Genomic DNA, 19,700 nt, shown 5'->3' on the forward strand with positions numbered 1-19,700 from the left:
CATTAAATGTCTTGTTACAGGTCCATGCTTCCAGATGTGGTGGATGACTTCATTAAATGTCTTGTTACAGGTCCATGCTTCCAGATGTGGTGGATGACTTCATTAAATGTCTTGTTACAGGTCCATGCTTCCAGATGTGGTGGATGACTTCATTAAATGTCTTGTTACAGGTCCATGCTTCCAGATGTGGTGGATGACTTCATTAAATGTCTTGTTCCAGGTCCATGCTTCCAGATGTGGTGGATGACTTCATTAAATGTCTTGTTCCAGGTCCATGCTTCCAGATGTGGTGGATGACTTCATTACATGTCTTGTTACAGGTCCATGCTTCCAGATGTGGTGGATGACTTCATTAAATGTCTTGTTACAGGTCCATGCTTCCAGATGTGGTGGATGACTTCATTAAATGTCTTGTTACAGGTCCATGCTTCCAGATGTGGTGGATGACTTCATTAAATGTCTTGTTACAGGTCCATGCTTCCAGATGTGGTGGATGACTTCATTAAATGTCTTGTTACAGGTCCATGCTTCCAGATGTGGTGGATGACTTCATTAAATGTCTTGTTACAGGTCCATGCTTCCAGATGTGGTGGATGACTTCATTAAATGTCTTGTTACAGGTCCATGCTTCCAGATGTGGTGGATGACTTCATTACATGTCTTGTTACAGGTCCATGCTTCCAGATGTGGTGGATGACTTCATTAAATGTCTTGTTACAGGTCCATGCTTCCAGATGTGGTGGATGACTTCATTACATGTCTTGTTACAGGTCCATGCTTCCAGATGTGGTGGATGACTTCATTAAATGTCTTGTTACAGGTCCATGCTTCCAGATGTGGTGGATGACTTCATTAAATGTCTTGTTCCTGGTCCATGCTTCCAGATGTGGTGGATGACTTCATTAAATGTCTTGTTCCAGGTCCATGCTTCCAGATGTGGTGGATGACTTCATTAAATGTCTTGTTCCAGGTCCATGCTTCCAGATGTGGTGGATGACTTCATTAAATGTCTTGTTCCAGGTCCATGCTTCCAGATGTGGTGGATGACTTCATTAAATGTCTTGTTCCAGGTCCATGCTTCCAGATGTGGTGGATGACTTCATTAAATGTCTTGTTCCAGGTCCATGCTTCCAGATGTGGTGGATGACTTCAAGGTGCAGCACCCAGACGATAAGGACCTGGAGCCCATGTTCTTCTCCTGTTTCGTCTTCTTCAATAAGTTTGGAGGAGGCATGGCCATCGGGATCTCCACTCTGGTGCTGCAGTGAGTTCACTGGAGAGGCCAGACACACACGCACGCACGCACATACACACGCACGCATGCACACACACACACACACACACACACACACACAGCGTGTTATTAGGCCGATGAGACGAATGGTGCCGTGTCTGAGTTATGCCCGGGGCAGACAGACACACAGGTTTCATGAATGTTTAGATTGTATTTTATTTCTAAGTGATGAACAGCAGAGGGCGCTGTCTATGACACGCAACAAGTTGAGTATGAAGATGTTGTATCGGTTGCCTGTTTAGAGCTTAAGACAATCTTTTCATAGATTTTCCAAATTATTCGGATGAATTTTCAAAAATATTTCAAAGAATAGCTGACCTGTCTGTCTGTATGACTTTTCCTGGCATGGTTTGGTCAAGACCAAAGACATACAAATTTTCAAATTAATAAGAATCTTTGGAAAATAGCAGATCTACAAGCTCACAACGCATTGCGGTGCGACGCATTGTGAGCTTGTAGATGGGGACAACATATTTTGAGATGGGGGGTCTGCGGCCTAATAAAGGTTTTTTAGAATCTGCTCTCACTCTCACAGGTCTAAATGGGTTTAACGTCTCTCCGTCAAACTCACTAGTCTGTGTTGTCATCCTGTCATGTGTGCATCAGTTTCGTGGGCTACGTGCCCGGGGCGTGCTCCCACCCAGCGGCCGTGACCACGGCCCTCCGCATCCTGTTCGCCCCCGTGCCCATCGTCCTGCTGCTCATCGGCATGCTGCTGTTCTGCCTCTACCCCATCGACGAGACCAGGCGGCAGCAGATCCAGAAGGATCTGATGAAGGCAGTGGCAGCGTGAGTTGATCCATTCTCTGCATGTCCTGCTTTTTTGTGTTGTTTGGATTGTTATTGGTACTATAATACTGGTGTCTCTCTCTCCATCCTGGTATGTATTCCTACCATGGTCTAAAACAGGGGTTCTCAACCCGTGGGTCGCGACCCCTCGGGGGGGTCGCCAAATTATTTTAGGGGGTCCCCAAATTATTTTCAAAAATAGCAGACCTACAAGCTCGTAGCGCGCCACTCGGTGGCGCGCTATGAGCTTGTAGATCTGCTATTTTTCAATAGCAAAATTATAACAATGCTTAAAACACCAAAAGGGGTTCCCGCCCAAAATGGTTTAAGGTTATTGTAGCAGTCAATTTATATTGGGGGTCGGGAGGGGGCGGGGCGGGGGTCCCGAGACGTTGCCAAAGCATTTCCGGGGGTCCCCGGCCAAAAACGTTGAGAACCCCTGGTCTAAAAAATATCTCTCTCTCCAATCCAGACATAAGAAAATACAATGCAACTGCATGGCAGGTAGTAGCAGTAGGAACTATGGTTGTGTGCTGCTGCTGGCGTCCTAGTGTATCCAGGTAGAAGTAGGAACTATGGTTGTGTGCTGCTGCTGACGTCCTAGTGTATCCTATCCTTCCTCACGTCACGTATAGCCAGCCTTCATCTGCCTTTGCAAGGACTCGATCAATAAAAACCTTTGCAACAACTATATTAATGACAAGGGCGACTGTGGCTCAGGAGGTAGAGCAGGTCGTCCAATGATCCATGGGTCGGCGGTTCGAATCCCGGCTCCTCCTGTCTACATGTCGAAGTGTCCTTGGGCAAGACACTGAACCCCAAATTGCTCCCGATGTGCTGGTTGTTACCTTGCATGGCTTCCGCTGCAATCGGTGTATGAATGTGTGTGTGAATGGGTGAATGTAATGCACAATCTATGTAAAGCGCCTTGGATAAAGGCGCTATATAAATGCACCATTTACCATTTACAAGTATTGACGCATGCACGCACGCACGCTGTATATGGTATGTGAGTGTGTGTGTGTGTGTATAAATAAAGTACTTGTGTGTGTGTTTTTCCACCAGGGAAGAAGACAGGAGGGTTGCCATGGACTTAGAGGAGAGTTCATACCTGTAGTAGTTAGTTACTGGGACAGGAGATGGACTGTTTGTTGTCTATCAGTCAACGACAAAAAAAAAAGAGGCTTTTTCGTTCTGAGCAATTTGAAAAGACATTCAAAAACATAATTTCATCAACAATCCAGTCACAGGTTGCTGGTTTGATATGAGATATATGAGAACATGAGACGAATGAGACGAGACGGAATCCGTTTGGGAAGAGACACCGTGGGACAGACGTTGTCTTTGTTTTCGCCATGTGGAATGGGAAATGTATTCGTCTCATCGTGGGCGGCGGTGGCTCAGCGGTATAGAGTGGCTGGATGGTAACCGCAAGGTCGCCAGTTCGAACCCTGTGGGCTGCCCCAGAGTTAGTGTCGAAGTGTCCTTGAGCAAGACTCTGAACCTCCTAATTGCTCCCGATGTGCTGGTTGGTGCCTTGCATGGTTTCCGCCGCCATCGGTGTATGAATGAGTGTGTGAATGGGTGAATGTAATGCTATGTAAGGCGCCTTGGATAAAGGCGCTATATAAATGCACCATTTACCATCACCTATGCAAAAGAAGGAACTGAAATCACAGTATATGTGTACACGTTTTTCCCCTTTTTTACCTCCTTTATGATGATTTCCTGTTTGTGGCTACAGTATAGAAGTGTATATTTGTACGTCTCTAAATGTAATGATGAATTGAAAACCTCTTGTAAACAAGTGTAATGCTTTATGGTGTCGTCCACTCACAGTTAACAGTTTTTTGTATTGAGTTGTGCTTGAAATGTACTGTAATTCTGCAAACTGTTAACAAATACTTCAATCAATCAATACTGATAAAGTGCTGTCATCACTATTTTAATTAAGCATGCGTGTTTCTTCAGCAACAAATGCACAGTGACGGACTGACGGTGGAGAAAGGCAACTTGGAAAGACACTTTCGGACGTAACTTTTAAACTACATTTCCCAGCCCACTTTCGGATATAACTTTTAAACTACATTTCCCAGCAGCCCACAGTGAAGTGAGAAGATAAAAGAAGGAAATCAAATCTCAGCCATTTGCACCGACACTGTACATGCATGTTAACCCATAGGCCTGACGTCGAAATTTATAAAATGTATTTTTAAAATGTATTTTTTTGCTGAAATAACTCATGTTTCTATATCAGTGGTTCTCAATATTTCATGTCAAGGAGTCAAGGACCCCAACAAGTATCTGTATAGACGCCTTATCAGACGACGTCACACTGATAAGAAACGGCAGCAGAAGAACACCACCTCTCATAAGATGCAATGGAAAAGTTCTAACTGCACTCACGTGTAAAAAAATGCCCCATCAAACTTTCAGATGCTGTTTTTCTCCCAGTGTGGAGGAAGAATGATTAGGATTTTTATTGTGATCTCTCGCCCTTGAAATATATAATCCTTGGTTTCTGTTGTGTTTGAACAATAATAGCAATTCAAATCAGTTGTCCTCAAAACCACACCTCCAGTCGCTGTCATAAGAACGGGAGGTGCGTGCACGGCTGCACGCGCACCTGCAGTCCATCAAGTATAATGTATGCTTCGTCCCGCAATGGTGTCGCGCACACAGACCTCTACGCTCACAACAGTCGCATCTGCGATGCGATGTGAGCTTGTATATCAGCTGTTCTCTGTGCGCAATACTGTTGGGCTTTGAAGTATAAATGTCTCCTAGGGTGCATCTCACTAGCCAACTCACAAGAGGAGGTTGAATGGACTGAAACCAGCGCTCCCCAAAACAACAGGTTTGGAGATTGTTGGGAATTGATTACATGAAACAGTCACCCGTGCGCCCAGTCCCAATGTTTGTAAACAAATAATTGGTCTATTTGGCCGCCGACCCCCATCTGAAAATATGTTGTTCCAGGGACCAGCAGAAGCAAAGATTTGAGTTAAAGCGTTCGCTGTGAAAGAATATATATTCAAAGATTCGTGCCACATTTTCACGATTTTTCAAAAATAGCAGACCTGCAAGTTCATAGCGCGGATGAGCTTGTAGATCTGCTATTTTTCAATAGCTAAATTATAACATGTTTAAAACACCAAAAGGGGTTCCCGCCCAGAATGGGTTAATGGATCAAGTGTTGTCGTCAGTATTTTTTTTTAAAAAGTCCTATAAATAATTTCTGCATTATTGTTTCATGTACATGACACGTTTTCATAATTCATCTGTTATTATTCATATTAAACTATTCACTTGTTATTCTGTGTTTGCATCATTTGAATCAACTTGGCAGCCTATGATTTAAACCCTACCTGACCTGTAGCCGCAATTTGCAACTCTAGATTTTTTTTACAATGGGATGAATCTAGAGTTGCAATACCCTCCATTGACTCCCCACTCATCATTTTGCGTTTGCGATCTGCTGGTCTTAAACAACGTTAAACTCACCAACATTGCAGCTGTAGTCCAAGCTTGAATTTTGCTCTTTCAATCTGCAAAGCTTGTTTTTCATAAAAATCCCCCGTAGACATGTTATGAGCTACTTTCTGTCCAAAATATTCCACAAGTGATATTCCGATCCGCCATTTTGGAATTCTGCGACGGGCCGTAAAACAAGACGTGAGGGGGAGGCTAGTTTTTTATTCCTAGGATAGCTCAGGTTTAGGAGCGCTCGTTTTACCACTCTTTTACTACCGCGGATTTTATAATAGTTTTTGGATTAAGGTTGGTGAGGGGTACATTAATAGTTTTTGGATTAAGGTTGGTGAGGGGTGCGTTGCTCCCCTGCTTGCGGTTATGTTTAGGTTAGAGTTAGAGATAGGGTTAGTACTAGTCATAGAGTACTAGTAGGCATAAACACTTGTGTGCGGTCCAAAACACAGCCCAGCGCTTCCTACTCCACTGACAACCAATCACAGCGCTCCAAATTCCCTCCCATCATAGGAATAAAAAACTCGCGAGGGGGAGAGCTTGTTTAATAGAATCTTACCTGCACAGGTAAGACACCCAAAGAAGAGGCCGACGCAGCGCGACGCCCCGTCACGCACGGCCTTCTATTAAACAAGCTCTCCCCCTCACGTCTTGTTTTACGGCCCGTCGCAGAATTCCAAAACGTCGTTTAAGACCAGCAGATCGCAAACGCAAAATGATGAGTGGGGAGTCAATGGAGGGTATTGCAACTCTAGATTCATCCCATTGTAAAAAAAATCTAGAGTTGCAAATTGCGGCTACCTGACCTGGTGGAGACTGGAGAACCTTGTGCTCCTAGGATAACCTACCTGACCTGGTGGAGACCTTGTGCTCCCGAGGAGCCCTTTTTATATTTCCATTCTTGAGACAGAAATTCACAATTCTGACCATCTTCAATAAGCCTTTGGAGACCGCACGCACGCACGCACGCACGCACGCACGCACGCACGCACGCACGCACGCACGCACGCACACACACACACACACACACACACACACACACACACACACACACACACACACACACACACACACACACCCCATTACCTCTGCCCTCCCTATGGCCCGGTGGCGATAACAAACTTGAAAAGGGCCTCTTCTACCAAGGAGGCTGCTTGCTTTAGTTCTTAACCTTTACTCTCCCTCTATACCTGTACCTCCTACGTTTCACTCTTACTGCCACCTGCATTTCCTTTAGTTCTTAACCTTTACTCTTATACCTGTACCTCCTACGTTTCACTCTTACTGTCACCTGCCTTTCCTTTAGTTCTTAACCTTTACTCTATACCTGTACCTCCTACGTTTCACTCTTACTGACGCCTGCATTTCCTTTAGTTCTTAACCTTTACTCTTATACCTGTACCTCCTACGTTTCACTCTTACTGACGCCTGCATTTCCTTTAGTTCTTAACCTTTACTCTTATACCTGTGCCTCCTACGTTTCACTCTTACTGACACCTGCATTTCCTTGTGGGGATCAACAGGTTTATCTCATCATCTTATCTTCAACTTGCACCTGAAACCTTCTTGAGATCGGCATTAACCCTCTAAATATCATCGTGTGGTTTATTATTAATCCAACCCTCTAAATATCATCGTGTGGTTTATTATTAATCCAACCCTCTAAATATCATCGTGTGGTTTATTATTAATCCAACCCTCTAAATATCGTGTGATTTAATTCTGTTAAAGTTCATGTTATTGTTGCATTTTTAGCCATTAACCCATTTAGGCCTGACATCGAGAAGAAAAAAAAGTCTTCTGAAAGAATATATATTCAAAGATTTGTGCCGCATTTTCACGATTTTTCAAAAATAGCAGACCTACAAGCTCGTAGCGCGCCACTCGGTGGCGCGCTACGAGCTTGTAGATCTGCTATTTTTCAATAGCTAAAGTATAACATAATGCTTAGTTAAAACACCAAAAGGGGTTCCCGTCCAGAATGAAGTTATTTTCAGTTGACCAAAATATAGAATTGTGAACGAAATTCAAACATAACCCCCACTTCTAAAGCGTGCATTTCGGCCAACCTTGACTAACTGACTACTATGCAGATACTTTTGGTAATGTTTAATGTAAAAATCTAAAATAAAGCTATGTTTATGGACAATGTATTGAAGCTGTGAATGGACAATGATATGACACTGTCAATGTATGGTTGTGACAGTTCCCTGTATATAGTATGGGATAGTATATGGTATAGGATATGGTATTATATTGAAGTATGGTCTGGTGTAGCTTTATATATATTATATGTATTATTCACTTTGGTTAGTTTATGGTTTCTGTAGGTCATTTGCTTTGCTATTCCTAATTCCCTTTCTCCTTGTGTTTCAGAGGATTGGGGAGCAGAGCTAAGGATGATGATGATGATCAATCAGCCAAGGGTCGGCACCTGGGCCCGGTGCCGACGCCCTATATAAGCCTGCCTCCCCAGTCCTTTCCTCAGTTCTGTTGTTCTCAGTTCTCCTTTGTTCCTCTCCCACCATGCACCTTATTCAGCATTTGGGTTAATACACACCTGTACAACATGCACACACATACATCTCACTCTTGCATACACGCACTACACTACTGATTACTGATTTCCACACCTCATCTGTTTGTTCCTGATTTGACCATTTAATTCCTTATTTTGATTACTTAATACATTTATATTTAATTTGAGTACTGTGTCTCCCCTGTATTTGTGTTGTGTATCTGGCACCCCTAGGCCAGGTATATAACAATGGTCCTTTAACCAAAACAATCTGAAATACAAAGCAAAGCCCAAGGCAGTAAGGAAAGAAATGCACATTTTCTGCCCCTAAAAATAATTAACTTGGGAATAGCACCCATGTTGCATTACGGAATAAATAGCTGATACTGTAAAAGGTTTGGATGGTTAACAACAGTTGTTAGTCGAGGCCTCTTGAGAAGCAGGATGTTTGTCCGACAACGTGTCCATGTATGGAGACGATAGTACCGAGCAGATACACAGTGTAGGGTGTATTTTCATACCGAGCAGATACAGTGTAGGGTGTATTTTCATACCGAGCAGATACACAGTGTAGGGTGTATTTTCATACCGAGCAGATACAGTGTAGGGTGTATTTTCATACCGAGCAGATACACAGTGTAGGGTGTATTTTCAATAGCTAAATTATAACATGTTTAAAACACCAAAAGGGGTTCCCGCCCAGAATGGGTTAATGGATCAAGTGTTGTCGTCAGTATTTAAAAAAAAAAAGTCCTATAAATAATTTCTGCATTATTGTTTCATGTACATGACACGTTTTCATAATTCATCTGTTATTATTCATATTAAACTATTCACTTGTTATTCTGTGTTTGCATCATTTGAATCAACTTGGCAGCCTATGATTTAAACCCTATCTGACCTGTAGCCGCAATTTGCAACTCTAGATTGTTTTTACAATGGGATAAATCTAGAGTTGCAATACCCTCCATTGACTCCCCACTCATCATTTTGCGTTTGCGATCTGCTGGTCTTAAACAACGTTAAACTCACCAACATTGCAGCTGTAGTCCAAGCTTGAATTTTGCTCTTTCAATCTGCAAAGCTTGTTTTTCATAAAAATCCCCCGTAGACATGTTATGAGCTACTTTCTGTCCAAAATATTCCACAAGTGATATTCCGATCCGCCATTTTGGAATTCTGCGACGGGCCGTAAAACAAGACGTGAGGGGGAGAGCTTGTTTAATAGAATCTTACCTGCACAGGTAAGACACCCAAAGAAGAGGCCGACGCAGCGCGACGCCCCGTCACGCACGGCCTTCTATTAAACAAGCTCTCCCCCTCACGTCTTGTTTTACGGCCCGTCGCAGAATTCCAAAACGTCGTTTAAGACCAGCAGATCGCAAACGCAAAATGATGAGTGGGGAGTCAATGGAGGGTATTGCAACTCTAGATTCATCCCATTGTAAAAAAAATCTAGAGTTGCAAATTGCGGCTACCTGACCTGGTGGAGACTGGAGAACCTTGTGCTCCTAGGATAACCTACCTGACCTGGTGGAGACCTTGTGCTCCCGAGGAGCACTTTTTATATTTCCATTCTTGAGACAGAAATTCACAATTCTGACCTTATTCAATAAGCCTTTGGAGACCGCACGCACGCACGCACGCACGCACGCACGCACGCACGCACGCACGCACACACACACACACACACACACACACCCCATTACCTCTGCCCTCCCAATGGCCCGGTGGCGATAACAAACTTGAAAAGGGCCTCTTCTACCAAGGAGGCTGCTTGCTTTAGTTCTTAACCTTTACTCTCCCTCTATACCTGTACCTCCTACGTTTCACTCTTACTGTCACCTGCCTTTCCTTTAGTTCTTAACCTTTACTCTCACTCTATACCTGTACCTCCTACGTTTCACTCTTACTGTCACCTGCATTTCCTTTAGTTCTTAACCTTTACTCTATACCTGTACCTCCTACGTTTCACTCTTACTGACACCTGCATTTCCTTTAGTTCTTGACCTTTACTCTTATACCTGTACCTCCTACGTTTCACTCTTACTGTCACCTGCATTTCCTTTAGTTCTTGACCTTTACTCTTATACCTGTAGCTCCTACGTTTCACTCTTACTGTCACCTGCATTTCCTTTAGTTCTTGACCTTTACTCTTATACCTGTACCTCCTACGTTTCACTCTTACTGACACCTGCATTTCCTTGTGGGGATCAACAGGTTTATCTCATCATCTTATCTTCAACTTGCACCTGAAACCTTCTTGAGATCGGCATTAATCCAACCCTCTAAATATCATCGTGTGGTTTATTATTAATCCAACCCTCTAAATATCATCGTGTGGTTTATTATTAATCCAACCCTCTAAATATCATCGTGTGGTTTATTATTAATCCAACCCTCTAAATATCATCGTGTGGTTTATTATTAATCCAACCCTCTAAATATCATCGTGTGGTTTATTATTAATCCAACCCTCTAAATATCATCGTGTGATTTAATTCTGTTAAAGTTCATGTTATTGTTGCATTTTTAGCCATTAACCCATTTAGGCCTGACATCGAGAAAAAAAAAAGTCTTCTGAAAGAATATATATTCAAAGATTTGTGCCACATTTTCACGATTTTTCAAAAATAGCAGATCTACAAGCTCGTAGCGCGCCACTCGGTGGCGCGCTATGAGCTTGTAGATCTGCTATTTTTCAATAGCTAAAGTATAACATAATGCTTAGTTAAAACACCAAAAGGGGTTCCCGTCCAGAATGAAGTTATTTTCAGTTGACCAAAATATAGAATTGTGAATGAAATTCAAACATAACCCCCACTTCTAAAGCGTGCATTTCGGCCAACCTTGACTAACTGACTACTATGCAGATACTTTTGGTAATGTTTAATGTAAAAATCTAAAATAAAGCTATGTTTATGGACAATGTATTGAAGCTGTGAATGGACAATGATATGACTCTAGGTGCTGCCACACGGTCGAAAGAGCTGCGCACGTTCTCGGCTGCGCGCAGCTTAAAGCTTGAGTTTTTTGACAGCTGGTGGATGGAAATTAAGCTCCACCTCCGCTGAATTCTTGCGCGACGGCCAGATTCCCGGAAACGCTCTCCTCCGCTCAAGTCTTCCGCGGAGGTGGAGCTTCTTTTCCATCCACCAGCTGTCTAAAAACTCCGAATTTAAGCTGCGCGCAGCTTAAGAAGTGCGCAGCTTAAGACCGTTTTGCGCTATGGTGTGGAGACGGTGACTGTCAATGTATGGTTGTGACAGTTCCCTGTATATAGTATGGGATAGTATATGGTATAGGATATGGTATTATATTGAAGTATGGTCTGGTGTAGCTTTATATATATTATATGTATTATTCACTTTGGTTAGTTTATGGTTTCTGTAGGTCATTTGCTTTGCTATTCCTAATTCCCTTTCTCCTTGTGTTTCAGAGGATTGGGGAGCAGAGCTAAGGATGATGATGATGATCAATCACCTGGGCCCGGTGCCGACGCCCTATATAAGCCTGCCTCCCCAGTCCTTTCCTCAGTTCTGTTGTTCTCAGTTCTCCTTTGTTCCTCTCCCACCATGCACCTTCTTCAGCATTTGGGTTAATACACACCTGTACAACATGCACACACATACATCTCACTCTTGCATACACGCACTACACTACTGATTACTGATTTCCACACCTCATCTGTTTGTTCCTGATTTGACCATTTAATTCCTTATTTTGATTACTTAATACATTTATATTTAATTTGAGTACTGTGTCTCCCCTGTATTTGTGTTGTGTATCTGGCACCCCTAGGCCAGGTATATAACAATGGTCCTTTAACCAAAAAAATCTGAAATACAAAGCAAAGCCCAAGGCAGTAAGGAAAGAAATGCACATTTTCTGTCCCTAAAAATAATAATTAACTTGGGAATAGCACCCATGTTGCATTACGGAATAAATAGCTGATACTGTAAAAGGTTTGGATTGTTAACAACAGTTGTTAGTCGAGGCCTCTTGAGAAGCAGGATGTTTGTCCGACAACGTGTCCATGTATGGAGACGATAGTACCGAGCAGATACACAGTGTAGGGTGTATTTTCATACCGAGCAGATACACAGTGTAGTGTGTATTTTCATACCGAGCAGATACACAGTGTAGGGTGTATTTTCATACCGAGCAGATACACAGTGTAGGGTGTATTTTCATACCGAGCAGATACACAGTGTAGGGTGTATTTTCATTCCTTTCATTGGTGTCCACTGGCCTATACGCACCTGTGCATACGCCTGATTTCTAGGTGTGCAGAAGCTTTTTCCTACATGTTCTGACCCTAAAGATAATAATAATTAACTTGGGAATAGCACCCATGTTGCATTACGGAATAAATAGCTGATACTGTAAAAGGTTTGGATTGTTAACAGTTGTTAGTCGAGGCCTCTTGAGAAGCAGGATGTTTGTCCGACAACGTGTCCATGTATGGAGACGATAGTACCGAGCAGATACACAGTGTAGGGTGTATTTTCATACCGAGCAGATACACAGTGTAGTGTGTATTTTCATACCGAGCAGATACACAGTGTAGGGTGTATTTTCATACCGAGCAGATACACAGTGTAGGGTGTATTTTCATACCGAGCAGATACACAGTGTAGGGTGTATTTTCATACCGAGCAGATACACAGTGTAGGGTGTATTTTCATACCGAGCAGATACACAGTGTAGGGTGTATTTTCATACCGAGCAGATACACAGTGTAGGGTGTATTTTCATACCGAGCAGATACACAGTGTAGGGTGTATTTTCATTCCTTTCATTGGTGTCCACTGGCCTATACGCACCTGTGCATACGCCTGATTTCTAGGTGTGCAGAAGCTTTTTCCTACATGTTCTGACCCTAAAGATAATAATAATTAACTTGGGAATAGCACCCATGTTGCATTACGGAATAAATAGCTGATACTGTAAAAGGTTTGGATCGTTAATAACAACAGTTGTTAGTCGAGGCCTCTGGAGAAGCAGGATGTTTGTCCGACAACGTGTCCATGTATGGAGACGATAGAAAGGTCTGGGAGTCTCTGGAACCTGCTGCATCCCGACTGTCATCACAGGACGTCCCAGGGAGCAGCAGGATTTAAAAGGCCTGATCACAGGACATCAGGCCCACTCCCTGGAACAGCAGCACAGCACACAGCAAACACAGAGAGAGAGAGAGAGAGAGAGACCTCATCACAGGACATCAGGCCCACTCCCTGGAACAGCAGCACAGCACACACACACACAGCACACACACACAGAGAGAGAGAGAGAGACTCCCTGGAACAGCAGCACAGCACACAGCACACACACACAGAGAGAGAGAGAGAGATGGTACGTGCTGAAAATATTTACATCGCTTGAAACAGTGTTGTTTTTGGCATCAAATTTCTATTTTAGTTTTAGTCAAGGTCTTTGGAATGAAACGTCGTTTAGTTTTAGTCACATCTGGAATGTTTTAGTGTTAGTCTAGTTTTTGCCGACTAAATATAAGATTTTACTAAAAATGTATTTTGGCGTCCTTTGATGCCATTTTAGTTTGTCAGTGAAACAAGGTAGTCGACGGACATTTTTTTGTCATAGTTTTAGCCGACGAAATAAACACTGGTTGGGCATAATTATGAAGATTGTACTGTACCATAGTTGGTTGTCTGGAGTTTACCTCTTTAATAACATGCTGTGTAGATGCATAACCTGTAGGCCTAATACATGTTTTCTGTACTTGAGTAACTAATGTGTTTTTATATCCCATAATATGCTGTATGTAGGCTAGTAGAAAGACAAAGAAGAAGGAGGGGGGCGCCAAGAGAGCCCAGAGAGCCTCGTCCAACGTTTTCTCCATGTTTGAACAACAACAGATCCAGGAATTCAAAGAGGTTAGAGGTTCATTTGAACATCACAGTTCAACCCTTTGTGTTTTAAGCATTATGTTACACTTTAGCTATTGAAAAATAGCAGATCTACAAGCTCACCGAGTGCCGCGCTACAAGCTTGTAGGTCTGCTATTTTAGAAAAATCGTGAAAATGTGACACAAATCTTTGAATATATATTATTTCAGAGCGTTTTTAACTCAAATCTTTGCTTCTGGAGGGGGAGTCCCTGGAACAATATATTTTCAGATGGGGGTCGGCGGCCAAGTACATATATATTTAGGGGTCCTTGACATGAAATAGTTTGAGAACAACTGATATAGAAACATACGTTTTTCTGAAAACTATGATGATTTAGAAGACATTTGTCAAAATGACTTGACTCTTTTTTTATGGAGGATGTGGTTTGTTGTTGTACTCACATGCCTTAACTTGTATCAATACTTCCCTGATCAGGCTTTCACACTTATTGACCAGAACCGCGATGGGTTTATCGATAAAGAAGATCTCAAGGACACGTACGCATCTCTGGGTTTGTATATTTGTTATAAACAGACATAGCAAACATGATGTATTGTATAGCAGTGATGTAAAGAGGTTTTCAATGTTATCGGTCCCGGGACCCAGGGGTGGTCTTTTAGATGGGGGTCCCGGGGACATTTTAAGAGTCCCACTTCAACGACGTTAAGAGTACAGTACCGAGTACAGTATTGCATCCCACGACCCCCGGAGGATGACATGACTGTGTCCTTTCTCTATTTAGTGAGTCTAAGTGTTGATTCCGTCGACTAAAACTAAGACGAAAAATGTTCGTCGACTACCTTTTTTCACTGAGGAAAACTAAATGGAAACTAAGCTATGATGACTAAAACTAAATATATTGACAATTTTGTCAACAAATAAAAACTAGACTAAAATGTTAGGAAGGGACTAGTGGACAAGAGATCCACTATAAGTAGTCGCATGCTGAAAATAGCCAATCTACAAGCTCACAACATGTCGCACTGCGACACGTTGTGGTCTTGTAGATCAGCTATTTTCAGCAAGTAAATAAAACAGTCATTATGACGCCATCAAGGCCCGCAAAAATACATTTTGTTCGACTAAATCAACTAGATTTAGTAGACTAAAATCTTATATTTAGTCGACTAAAACTAGACATTCCAGGTGACTAAAATGTGACTAAAACTAAATGAAAACTATTCAACAGACTATGACTAAAACTAAATTTGCTGCCAAAAACAACACTGCTAAGGCTATTTGCATCACTGGTATAGTATACATAATGTATACACAAGCAAACATGTATGAACGCTAAATCTAAATGTAATTTTCTCTCAGGCAAACTGAACGTAAAGGACAAGGAGTTTGAAGACATGCTGAAGGAAGCCACCGGACCCATCAACTTCACCATGTTCCTGACGCTGTTTGGAGAGAAGCTACATGGTGAGTCACCATCAATTTAATCAGGGAAGGAATAATGCACTTTTACACAAAATAACACCTGGACCCCTTTCTTGGGGACATAACTACAAATAAAAGGTAAGAAAGCCTTCTAGTATGGAATTCTCCTTTAAGCTACCAATATAGACACGGGTCATGTTTGGAGTTGTAACAGCTGAAATCAATACCATTATCAGATTAACCTGCGGCCGCATAAGTGAAGTTGGGGGCCGCATGTGGCCCCCGGGCCGCCAGTTGCCCATGTATGAATTATGTAATACTTCAAGATGACTGTGGGCTACAACTGTCAGGTTTTAGAAGGCATTGGTAGAATCGTCCTCAGGTCTAAATATAATATTTCCGTCTTGTGGTTTCACGGCCTGCAGGCACAGATCCAGAAGAGACCATCTTAAATGCCTTCAAACTGTTCGATCCCGATGCTAAAGGCTACGTACACAAAAACGAGTAAGTTCTGTGTGCTATAGGTCGATTTGTACTTCGTACTACCGTCCAAAAAGAGAATAAGGACTTCTAACGCAACCATTTTCTCCAGATTACAGAAACTACTAACGACACAAGCAGACAAATTCACAGCTGAGGAGGTATAACCAATTTAATGTTCTCTATGGCAATTAAGTACATTTATTTTCCCCACTTCTCCTTTCATTGTACAAAACTATACATTCTGTCTGATCCATTCCAGGTGAAACAGATGTTCCAATCCTCCACCATCGATCCGACAGGCAACCTGGATTACAAATCACTGTGTTACATCATCACCCACGGAGAGGAGCAGGAAGAATAAGACCATCACAAAACAGCATTTATACCCAAGTGTAAACAGAGCTGCTGCAATCGCTTGAAATGGTGCTAATAAAATGCAGTAGTGTCTCTTCTTGTACGATATTAAACCTTTTAGGCCTGACGTCGAAATAAAAAAAACTTTCGCTCTGAAAGAATATATATATATTCAAAGATTTGTGCTGCATTTTTACGATTTTTCAAAAATAGACCTACAAGCTCGTAGCGCGCCACTCGGTGGTGCGCTACGAGCTTGTAGATCTGCTATTTTTCAATAGCTAAAGTATAACAAAATGCGTAGTTAAAACACCAAAAGGTGTTCCCGCCCAAAATGGGTTAAACTGGCTTTAAATTAAAACAAGAATATGAAATCTTGGGCATTCAGTCGTTCTTTCAAATACATTTCCCCAGAAAGAACAGCTTTTCCATTGAAGACGAACAAAGCTATAATTATGTTAACATTCTTTGCCAATTCACCACGCCAGTCCTCCAGTGACCAGCAGCCCTGAGGTTCTGTACATGTGACTGTGTTCACCACGCCAGTCCTCCAGTGACCACCAGCCCTGAGGTTCTGTACATGTGACTGTGTTCACCACGCCAGTCCTCCAGTGACCACCAGCCCTGAGGTTCTGTACATGTGACCGTGTTGCTGACAATAGTGATGTTGTTCCTGGGAGTTTATTTTCAGGTCTATCAGATTCCATTTTAGGTTAACGACTTTTATACGTCATTGACCCGACGGTGTCACCCAGGGGTCCATCCATGGCCCCCCTAATTTGTCCCCCCTTGACCGGTGTCACCCAGGGGTCCATCCATGGCCCCCTAATTTGTCCCCCCTTGACCGGTGTCACCCAGGGGTCCATCCATGGCCCCCCTAATTTGTCCCCCCCCCCCTAATAGGGCATAGCAGATTTACAAAAATATTTATATAAATTATTTTAAGCCTAGAATCAACTCAAGTCATCCATACTCCTGGTAAATCATGGCCATAAAACCTTTGATATTGTGAAAATAATAATAATACGCTAAATAAAGCATATTTATTAAATATATAGTATATCATAATTATTATTAATTATACAATTTCACAGAAACAGGTTTTATAGTCATGAATCACCAGGATCCTTAAAATAATTGATATAAATATTTGTGTAAATCTCTCTATGGGGAAAGCCTTCCTTTGTTTTGTTCTTGTCCACCAGATGGAAGCCGCAGAATGAGCAGCATTGTCGAACAGTCCGTCACAAGATCCAGGAGCTGTGGGAGAGACCGACGAGTCCTCAGGAAGACCGGGAGGCCATGTCTGTTCACATGGGCAACTCCAAGAAGACCGGGAGGCCATGTCTGTTCACATGGGCAACTCCAAGAAGACTGAGAGGCCATGTCTGTTCACATGGGCAACTCCAAGAAGAGGAATCGAGAGGCACTCGAAGATGAGCTCACGTTGAGAGGAGAATGAAAACCTTCACCGAGGAGGTCAGAGCGGAGGTCGTCTTGTTGTGGGACAAATGTCTCTATAGCGAGAAGCAGAGACAGGCCTACAAACCACTCCCTATTATGGTGATTGCACCAACAAGAGGTAGTGATTCTCAAGCAGTAGGCCTACTATGAGGATCGCAGAGAGCTGTTTGAGGGAGTTGCACACTGGCAAGAAAACTGGGAACCGTTTGGTGGAGCTTGATAAAAAAGGCCAATGATCCCTCCAGGCTGAACAACCTGAGGCAAAGGAGGGAAACCAGGCATTATTGGGCACTATTTTTATCTGGTCTTATTTGGTTGGGGAACCCGGAATCTAATTTCAGAGCTGCCAACCTTGAGATATTCCCATGAGTACCATGGGTGCGTGAGGAGCGGAGCGGAGCGCGCTTGCCCGGTATCCGAGCCTGCGCTCAGGGGGGTCCCGCATGCCTAGTGGTTTTTGAGGGAGCAACATTTAAAATGCAATGCAATGTAATGTCCAACACGGAATTAAATTCCGTGTTGACATTGCATTTTAAATGTTCTCTTTCCACATTTTATTTTCCAGAAGTGCACTTTAAACATATAAAAGAAAAAAAAAGAAAAATGAAACCTTTATGGGCAAAATGAAATGGCAGATTTTTTCGTGGTGCCAGAAAAATCCCACCGACTGCTATGCCCCATATACCAAATCTCTTCACTATGTTATCAGCTTGTAGATCTGCTATTCGTTACAGAATGGGGATGCGAGGGTTGGTGTGGTTAAAGTCACTTGCACGCCAGTGCCCGAGCCTCTGTGAAGACGTAGAAGGCCAACGAGAACCCAGGGAGTTGGAGATGTTCCCCTGGCTGCAGACGCATTCCTCTGAGCTCAGGGAGAGTTGTGTCATCCACCATCTTCAACACGTCGCCGTTGAGTCTCACAGACCTAAAAATATCACACAAACACACTCGTCATTCATCAAAACCACCAAACTCCAAAATGTTCCATTTGTTCCGAAAATTAAGAAAACCTTATATTTTGAAAACAAAGCAATTCTGCCTCATCAAAGTTGGTGTTGTGACTTTATATATTGTCAATTACTTGCATGAGAGGGGGTGGAGTTAGCTGCTTTAGCAGACAGTTTGAGCGTCCAATGGAGTTGAGGTTTTAAACTTAGAATCAAGCCTAGAATCAACTCAAGTCATCCATACTCCTGGTAAATCATGGCCATAAAACCTTTGATATTGTGAAAATAATAATAATACGCTAAATAAAGCATATTTATTAAATATATAGTATATCATAATTATTATTAATTATACAATTTCACAGAAACAGGTTTTATAGTCATGAATCACCAGGATCCTTAAAATAATTGATATAAATATTTGTGTAAATCTCTCTATGGGGAAAGCCTTCCTTTGTTTTGTTCTTGTCCACCAGATGGAAGCTGCAGAATGAGCAGCATTGTCGAACAGTCCGTCACAAGATCCAGGAGCTGTGGGAGAGACCGACGAGTCCTCAGGAAGACCGGGAGGCCATGTCTGTTCACATGGGCAACTCCAAGAAGACAGAGAGGCCATGTCTGTTCACATGGGCAACTCCAAGAAGACAGAGAGGCCATGTCTGTTCACATGGGCAACTCCAAGAAGACAGAGAGGCCATCTCTGTTCACATGGGCAACTCCAAGAAGACAGAGAGGCCATCTCTGTTCACATGGGCAACTCCAAGAAGACAGAGAGGCCATGTCTGTTCACATGGGCAACTCCAAGAAGACCGGGAGGCCATGTCTGTTCACATGGGCAACTCCAAGAAGACAGAGGCCATGTCTGTTCACATGGGCAACTCCAAGAAGACAGAGAGGCCATCTCTGTTCACATGGGCAACTCCAAGAAGACCGGGAGGCCATGTCTGTTCACATGGGCAACTCCAAGAAGACCGGGAGGCCATGTCTGTTCACATGGGCAACTCCAAGAAGACTGGGAGGCCATGTCTGTTCACATGGGCAACTCCAAGAAGACAGAGAGGCCATGTCT

General features: G+C 42.8%; 2 protein-coding genes across 2 annotated transcripts in view; both read left to right on the forward strand.

Annotated features, from left to right (window-relative positions):
• The window catches only part of LOC306914019 (sodium-dependent lysophosphatidylcholine symporter 1-like), a gene marked incomplete at its 3' end in the record, with an annotated part of 28,566 nt that extends 25,366 nt beyond the window's left edge, over positions 1-3,200 (forward strand). Inside the window, exons 12-14 of the mRNA XM_079490891.1 lie at positions 1,121-1,264; positions 1,901-2,083; positions 3,149-3,200. Coding sequence (XP_079347017.1) covers positions 1,121-1,264; positions 1,901-2,083; positions 3,149-3,200 — 379 coding nt within the window. The remainder of the gene's footprint in view (positions 1-1,120; positions 1,265-1,900; positions 2,084-3,148) is intronic.
• Positions 3,201-13,360: 10,160 nt separating this feature from the next.
• LOC306916528 (myosin light chain 5-like) lies at positions 13,361-16,543 on the forward strand. The gene is made up of 7 exons (XM_079494418.1): positions 13,361-13,442; positions 13,877-13,984; positions 14,436-14,511; positions 15,321-15,425; positions 15,809-15,887; positions 15,976-16,024; positions 16,126-16,543. Exons 1-7 carry the CDS (start codon positions 13,440-13,442, stop codon positions 16,225-16,227), a joined length of 522 nt encoding a protein of 173 aa, XP_079350544.1. The 5' UTR covers positions 13,361-13,439; the 3' UTR covers positions 16,228-16,543.
• Positions 16,544-19,700: the final 3,157 nt, after the last annotated feature.

This window comes from Electrona antarctica, assembly GCF_951216825.1.
Source record: "Electrona antarctica genome assembly, chromosome: 2".
NCBI classification, from domain to species: domain Eukaryota; kingdom Metazoa; phylum Chordata; class Actinopteri; order Myctophiformes; family Myctophidae; genus Electrona; species Electrona antarctica.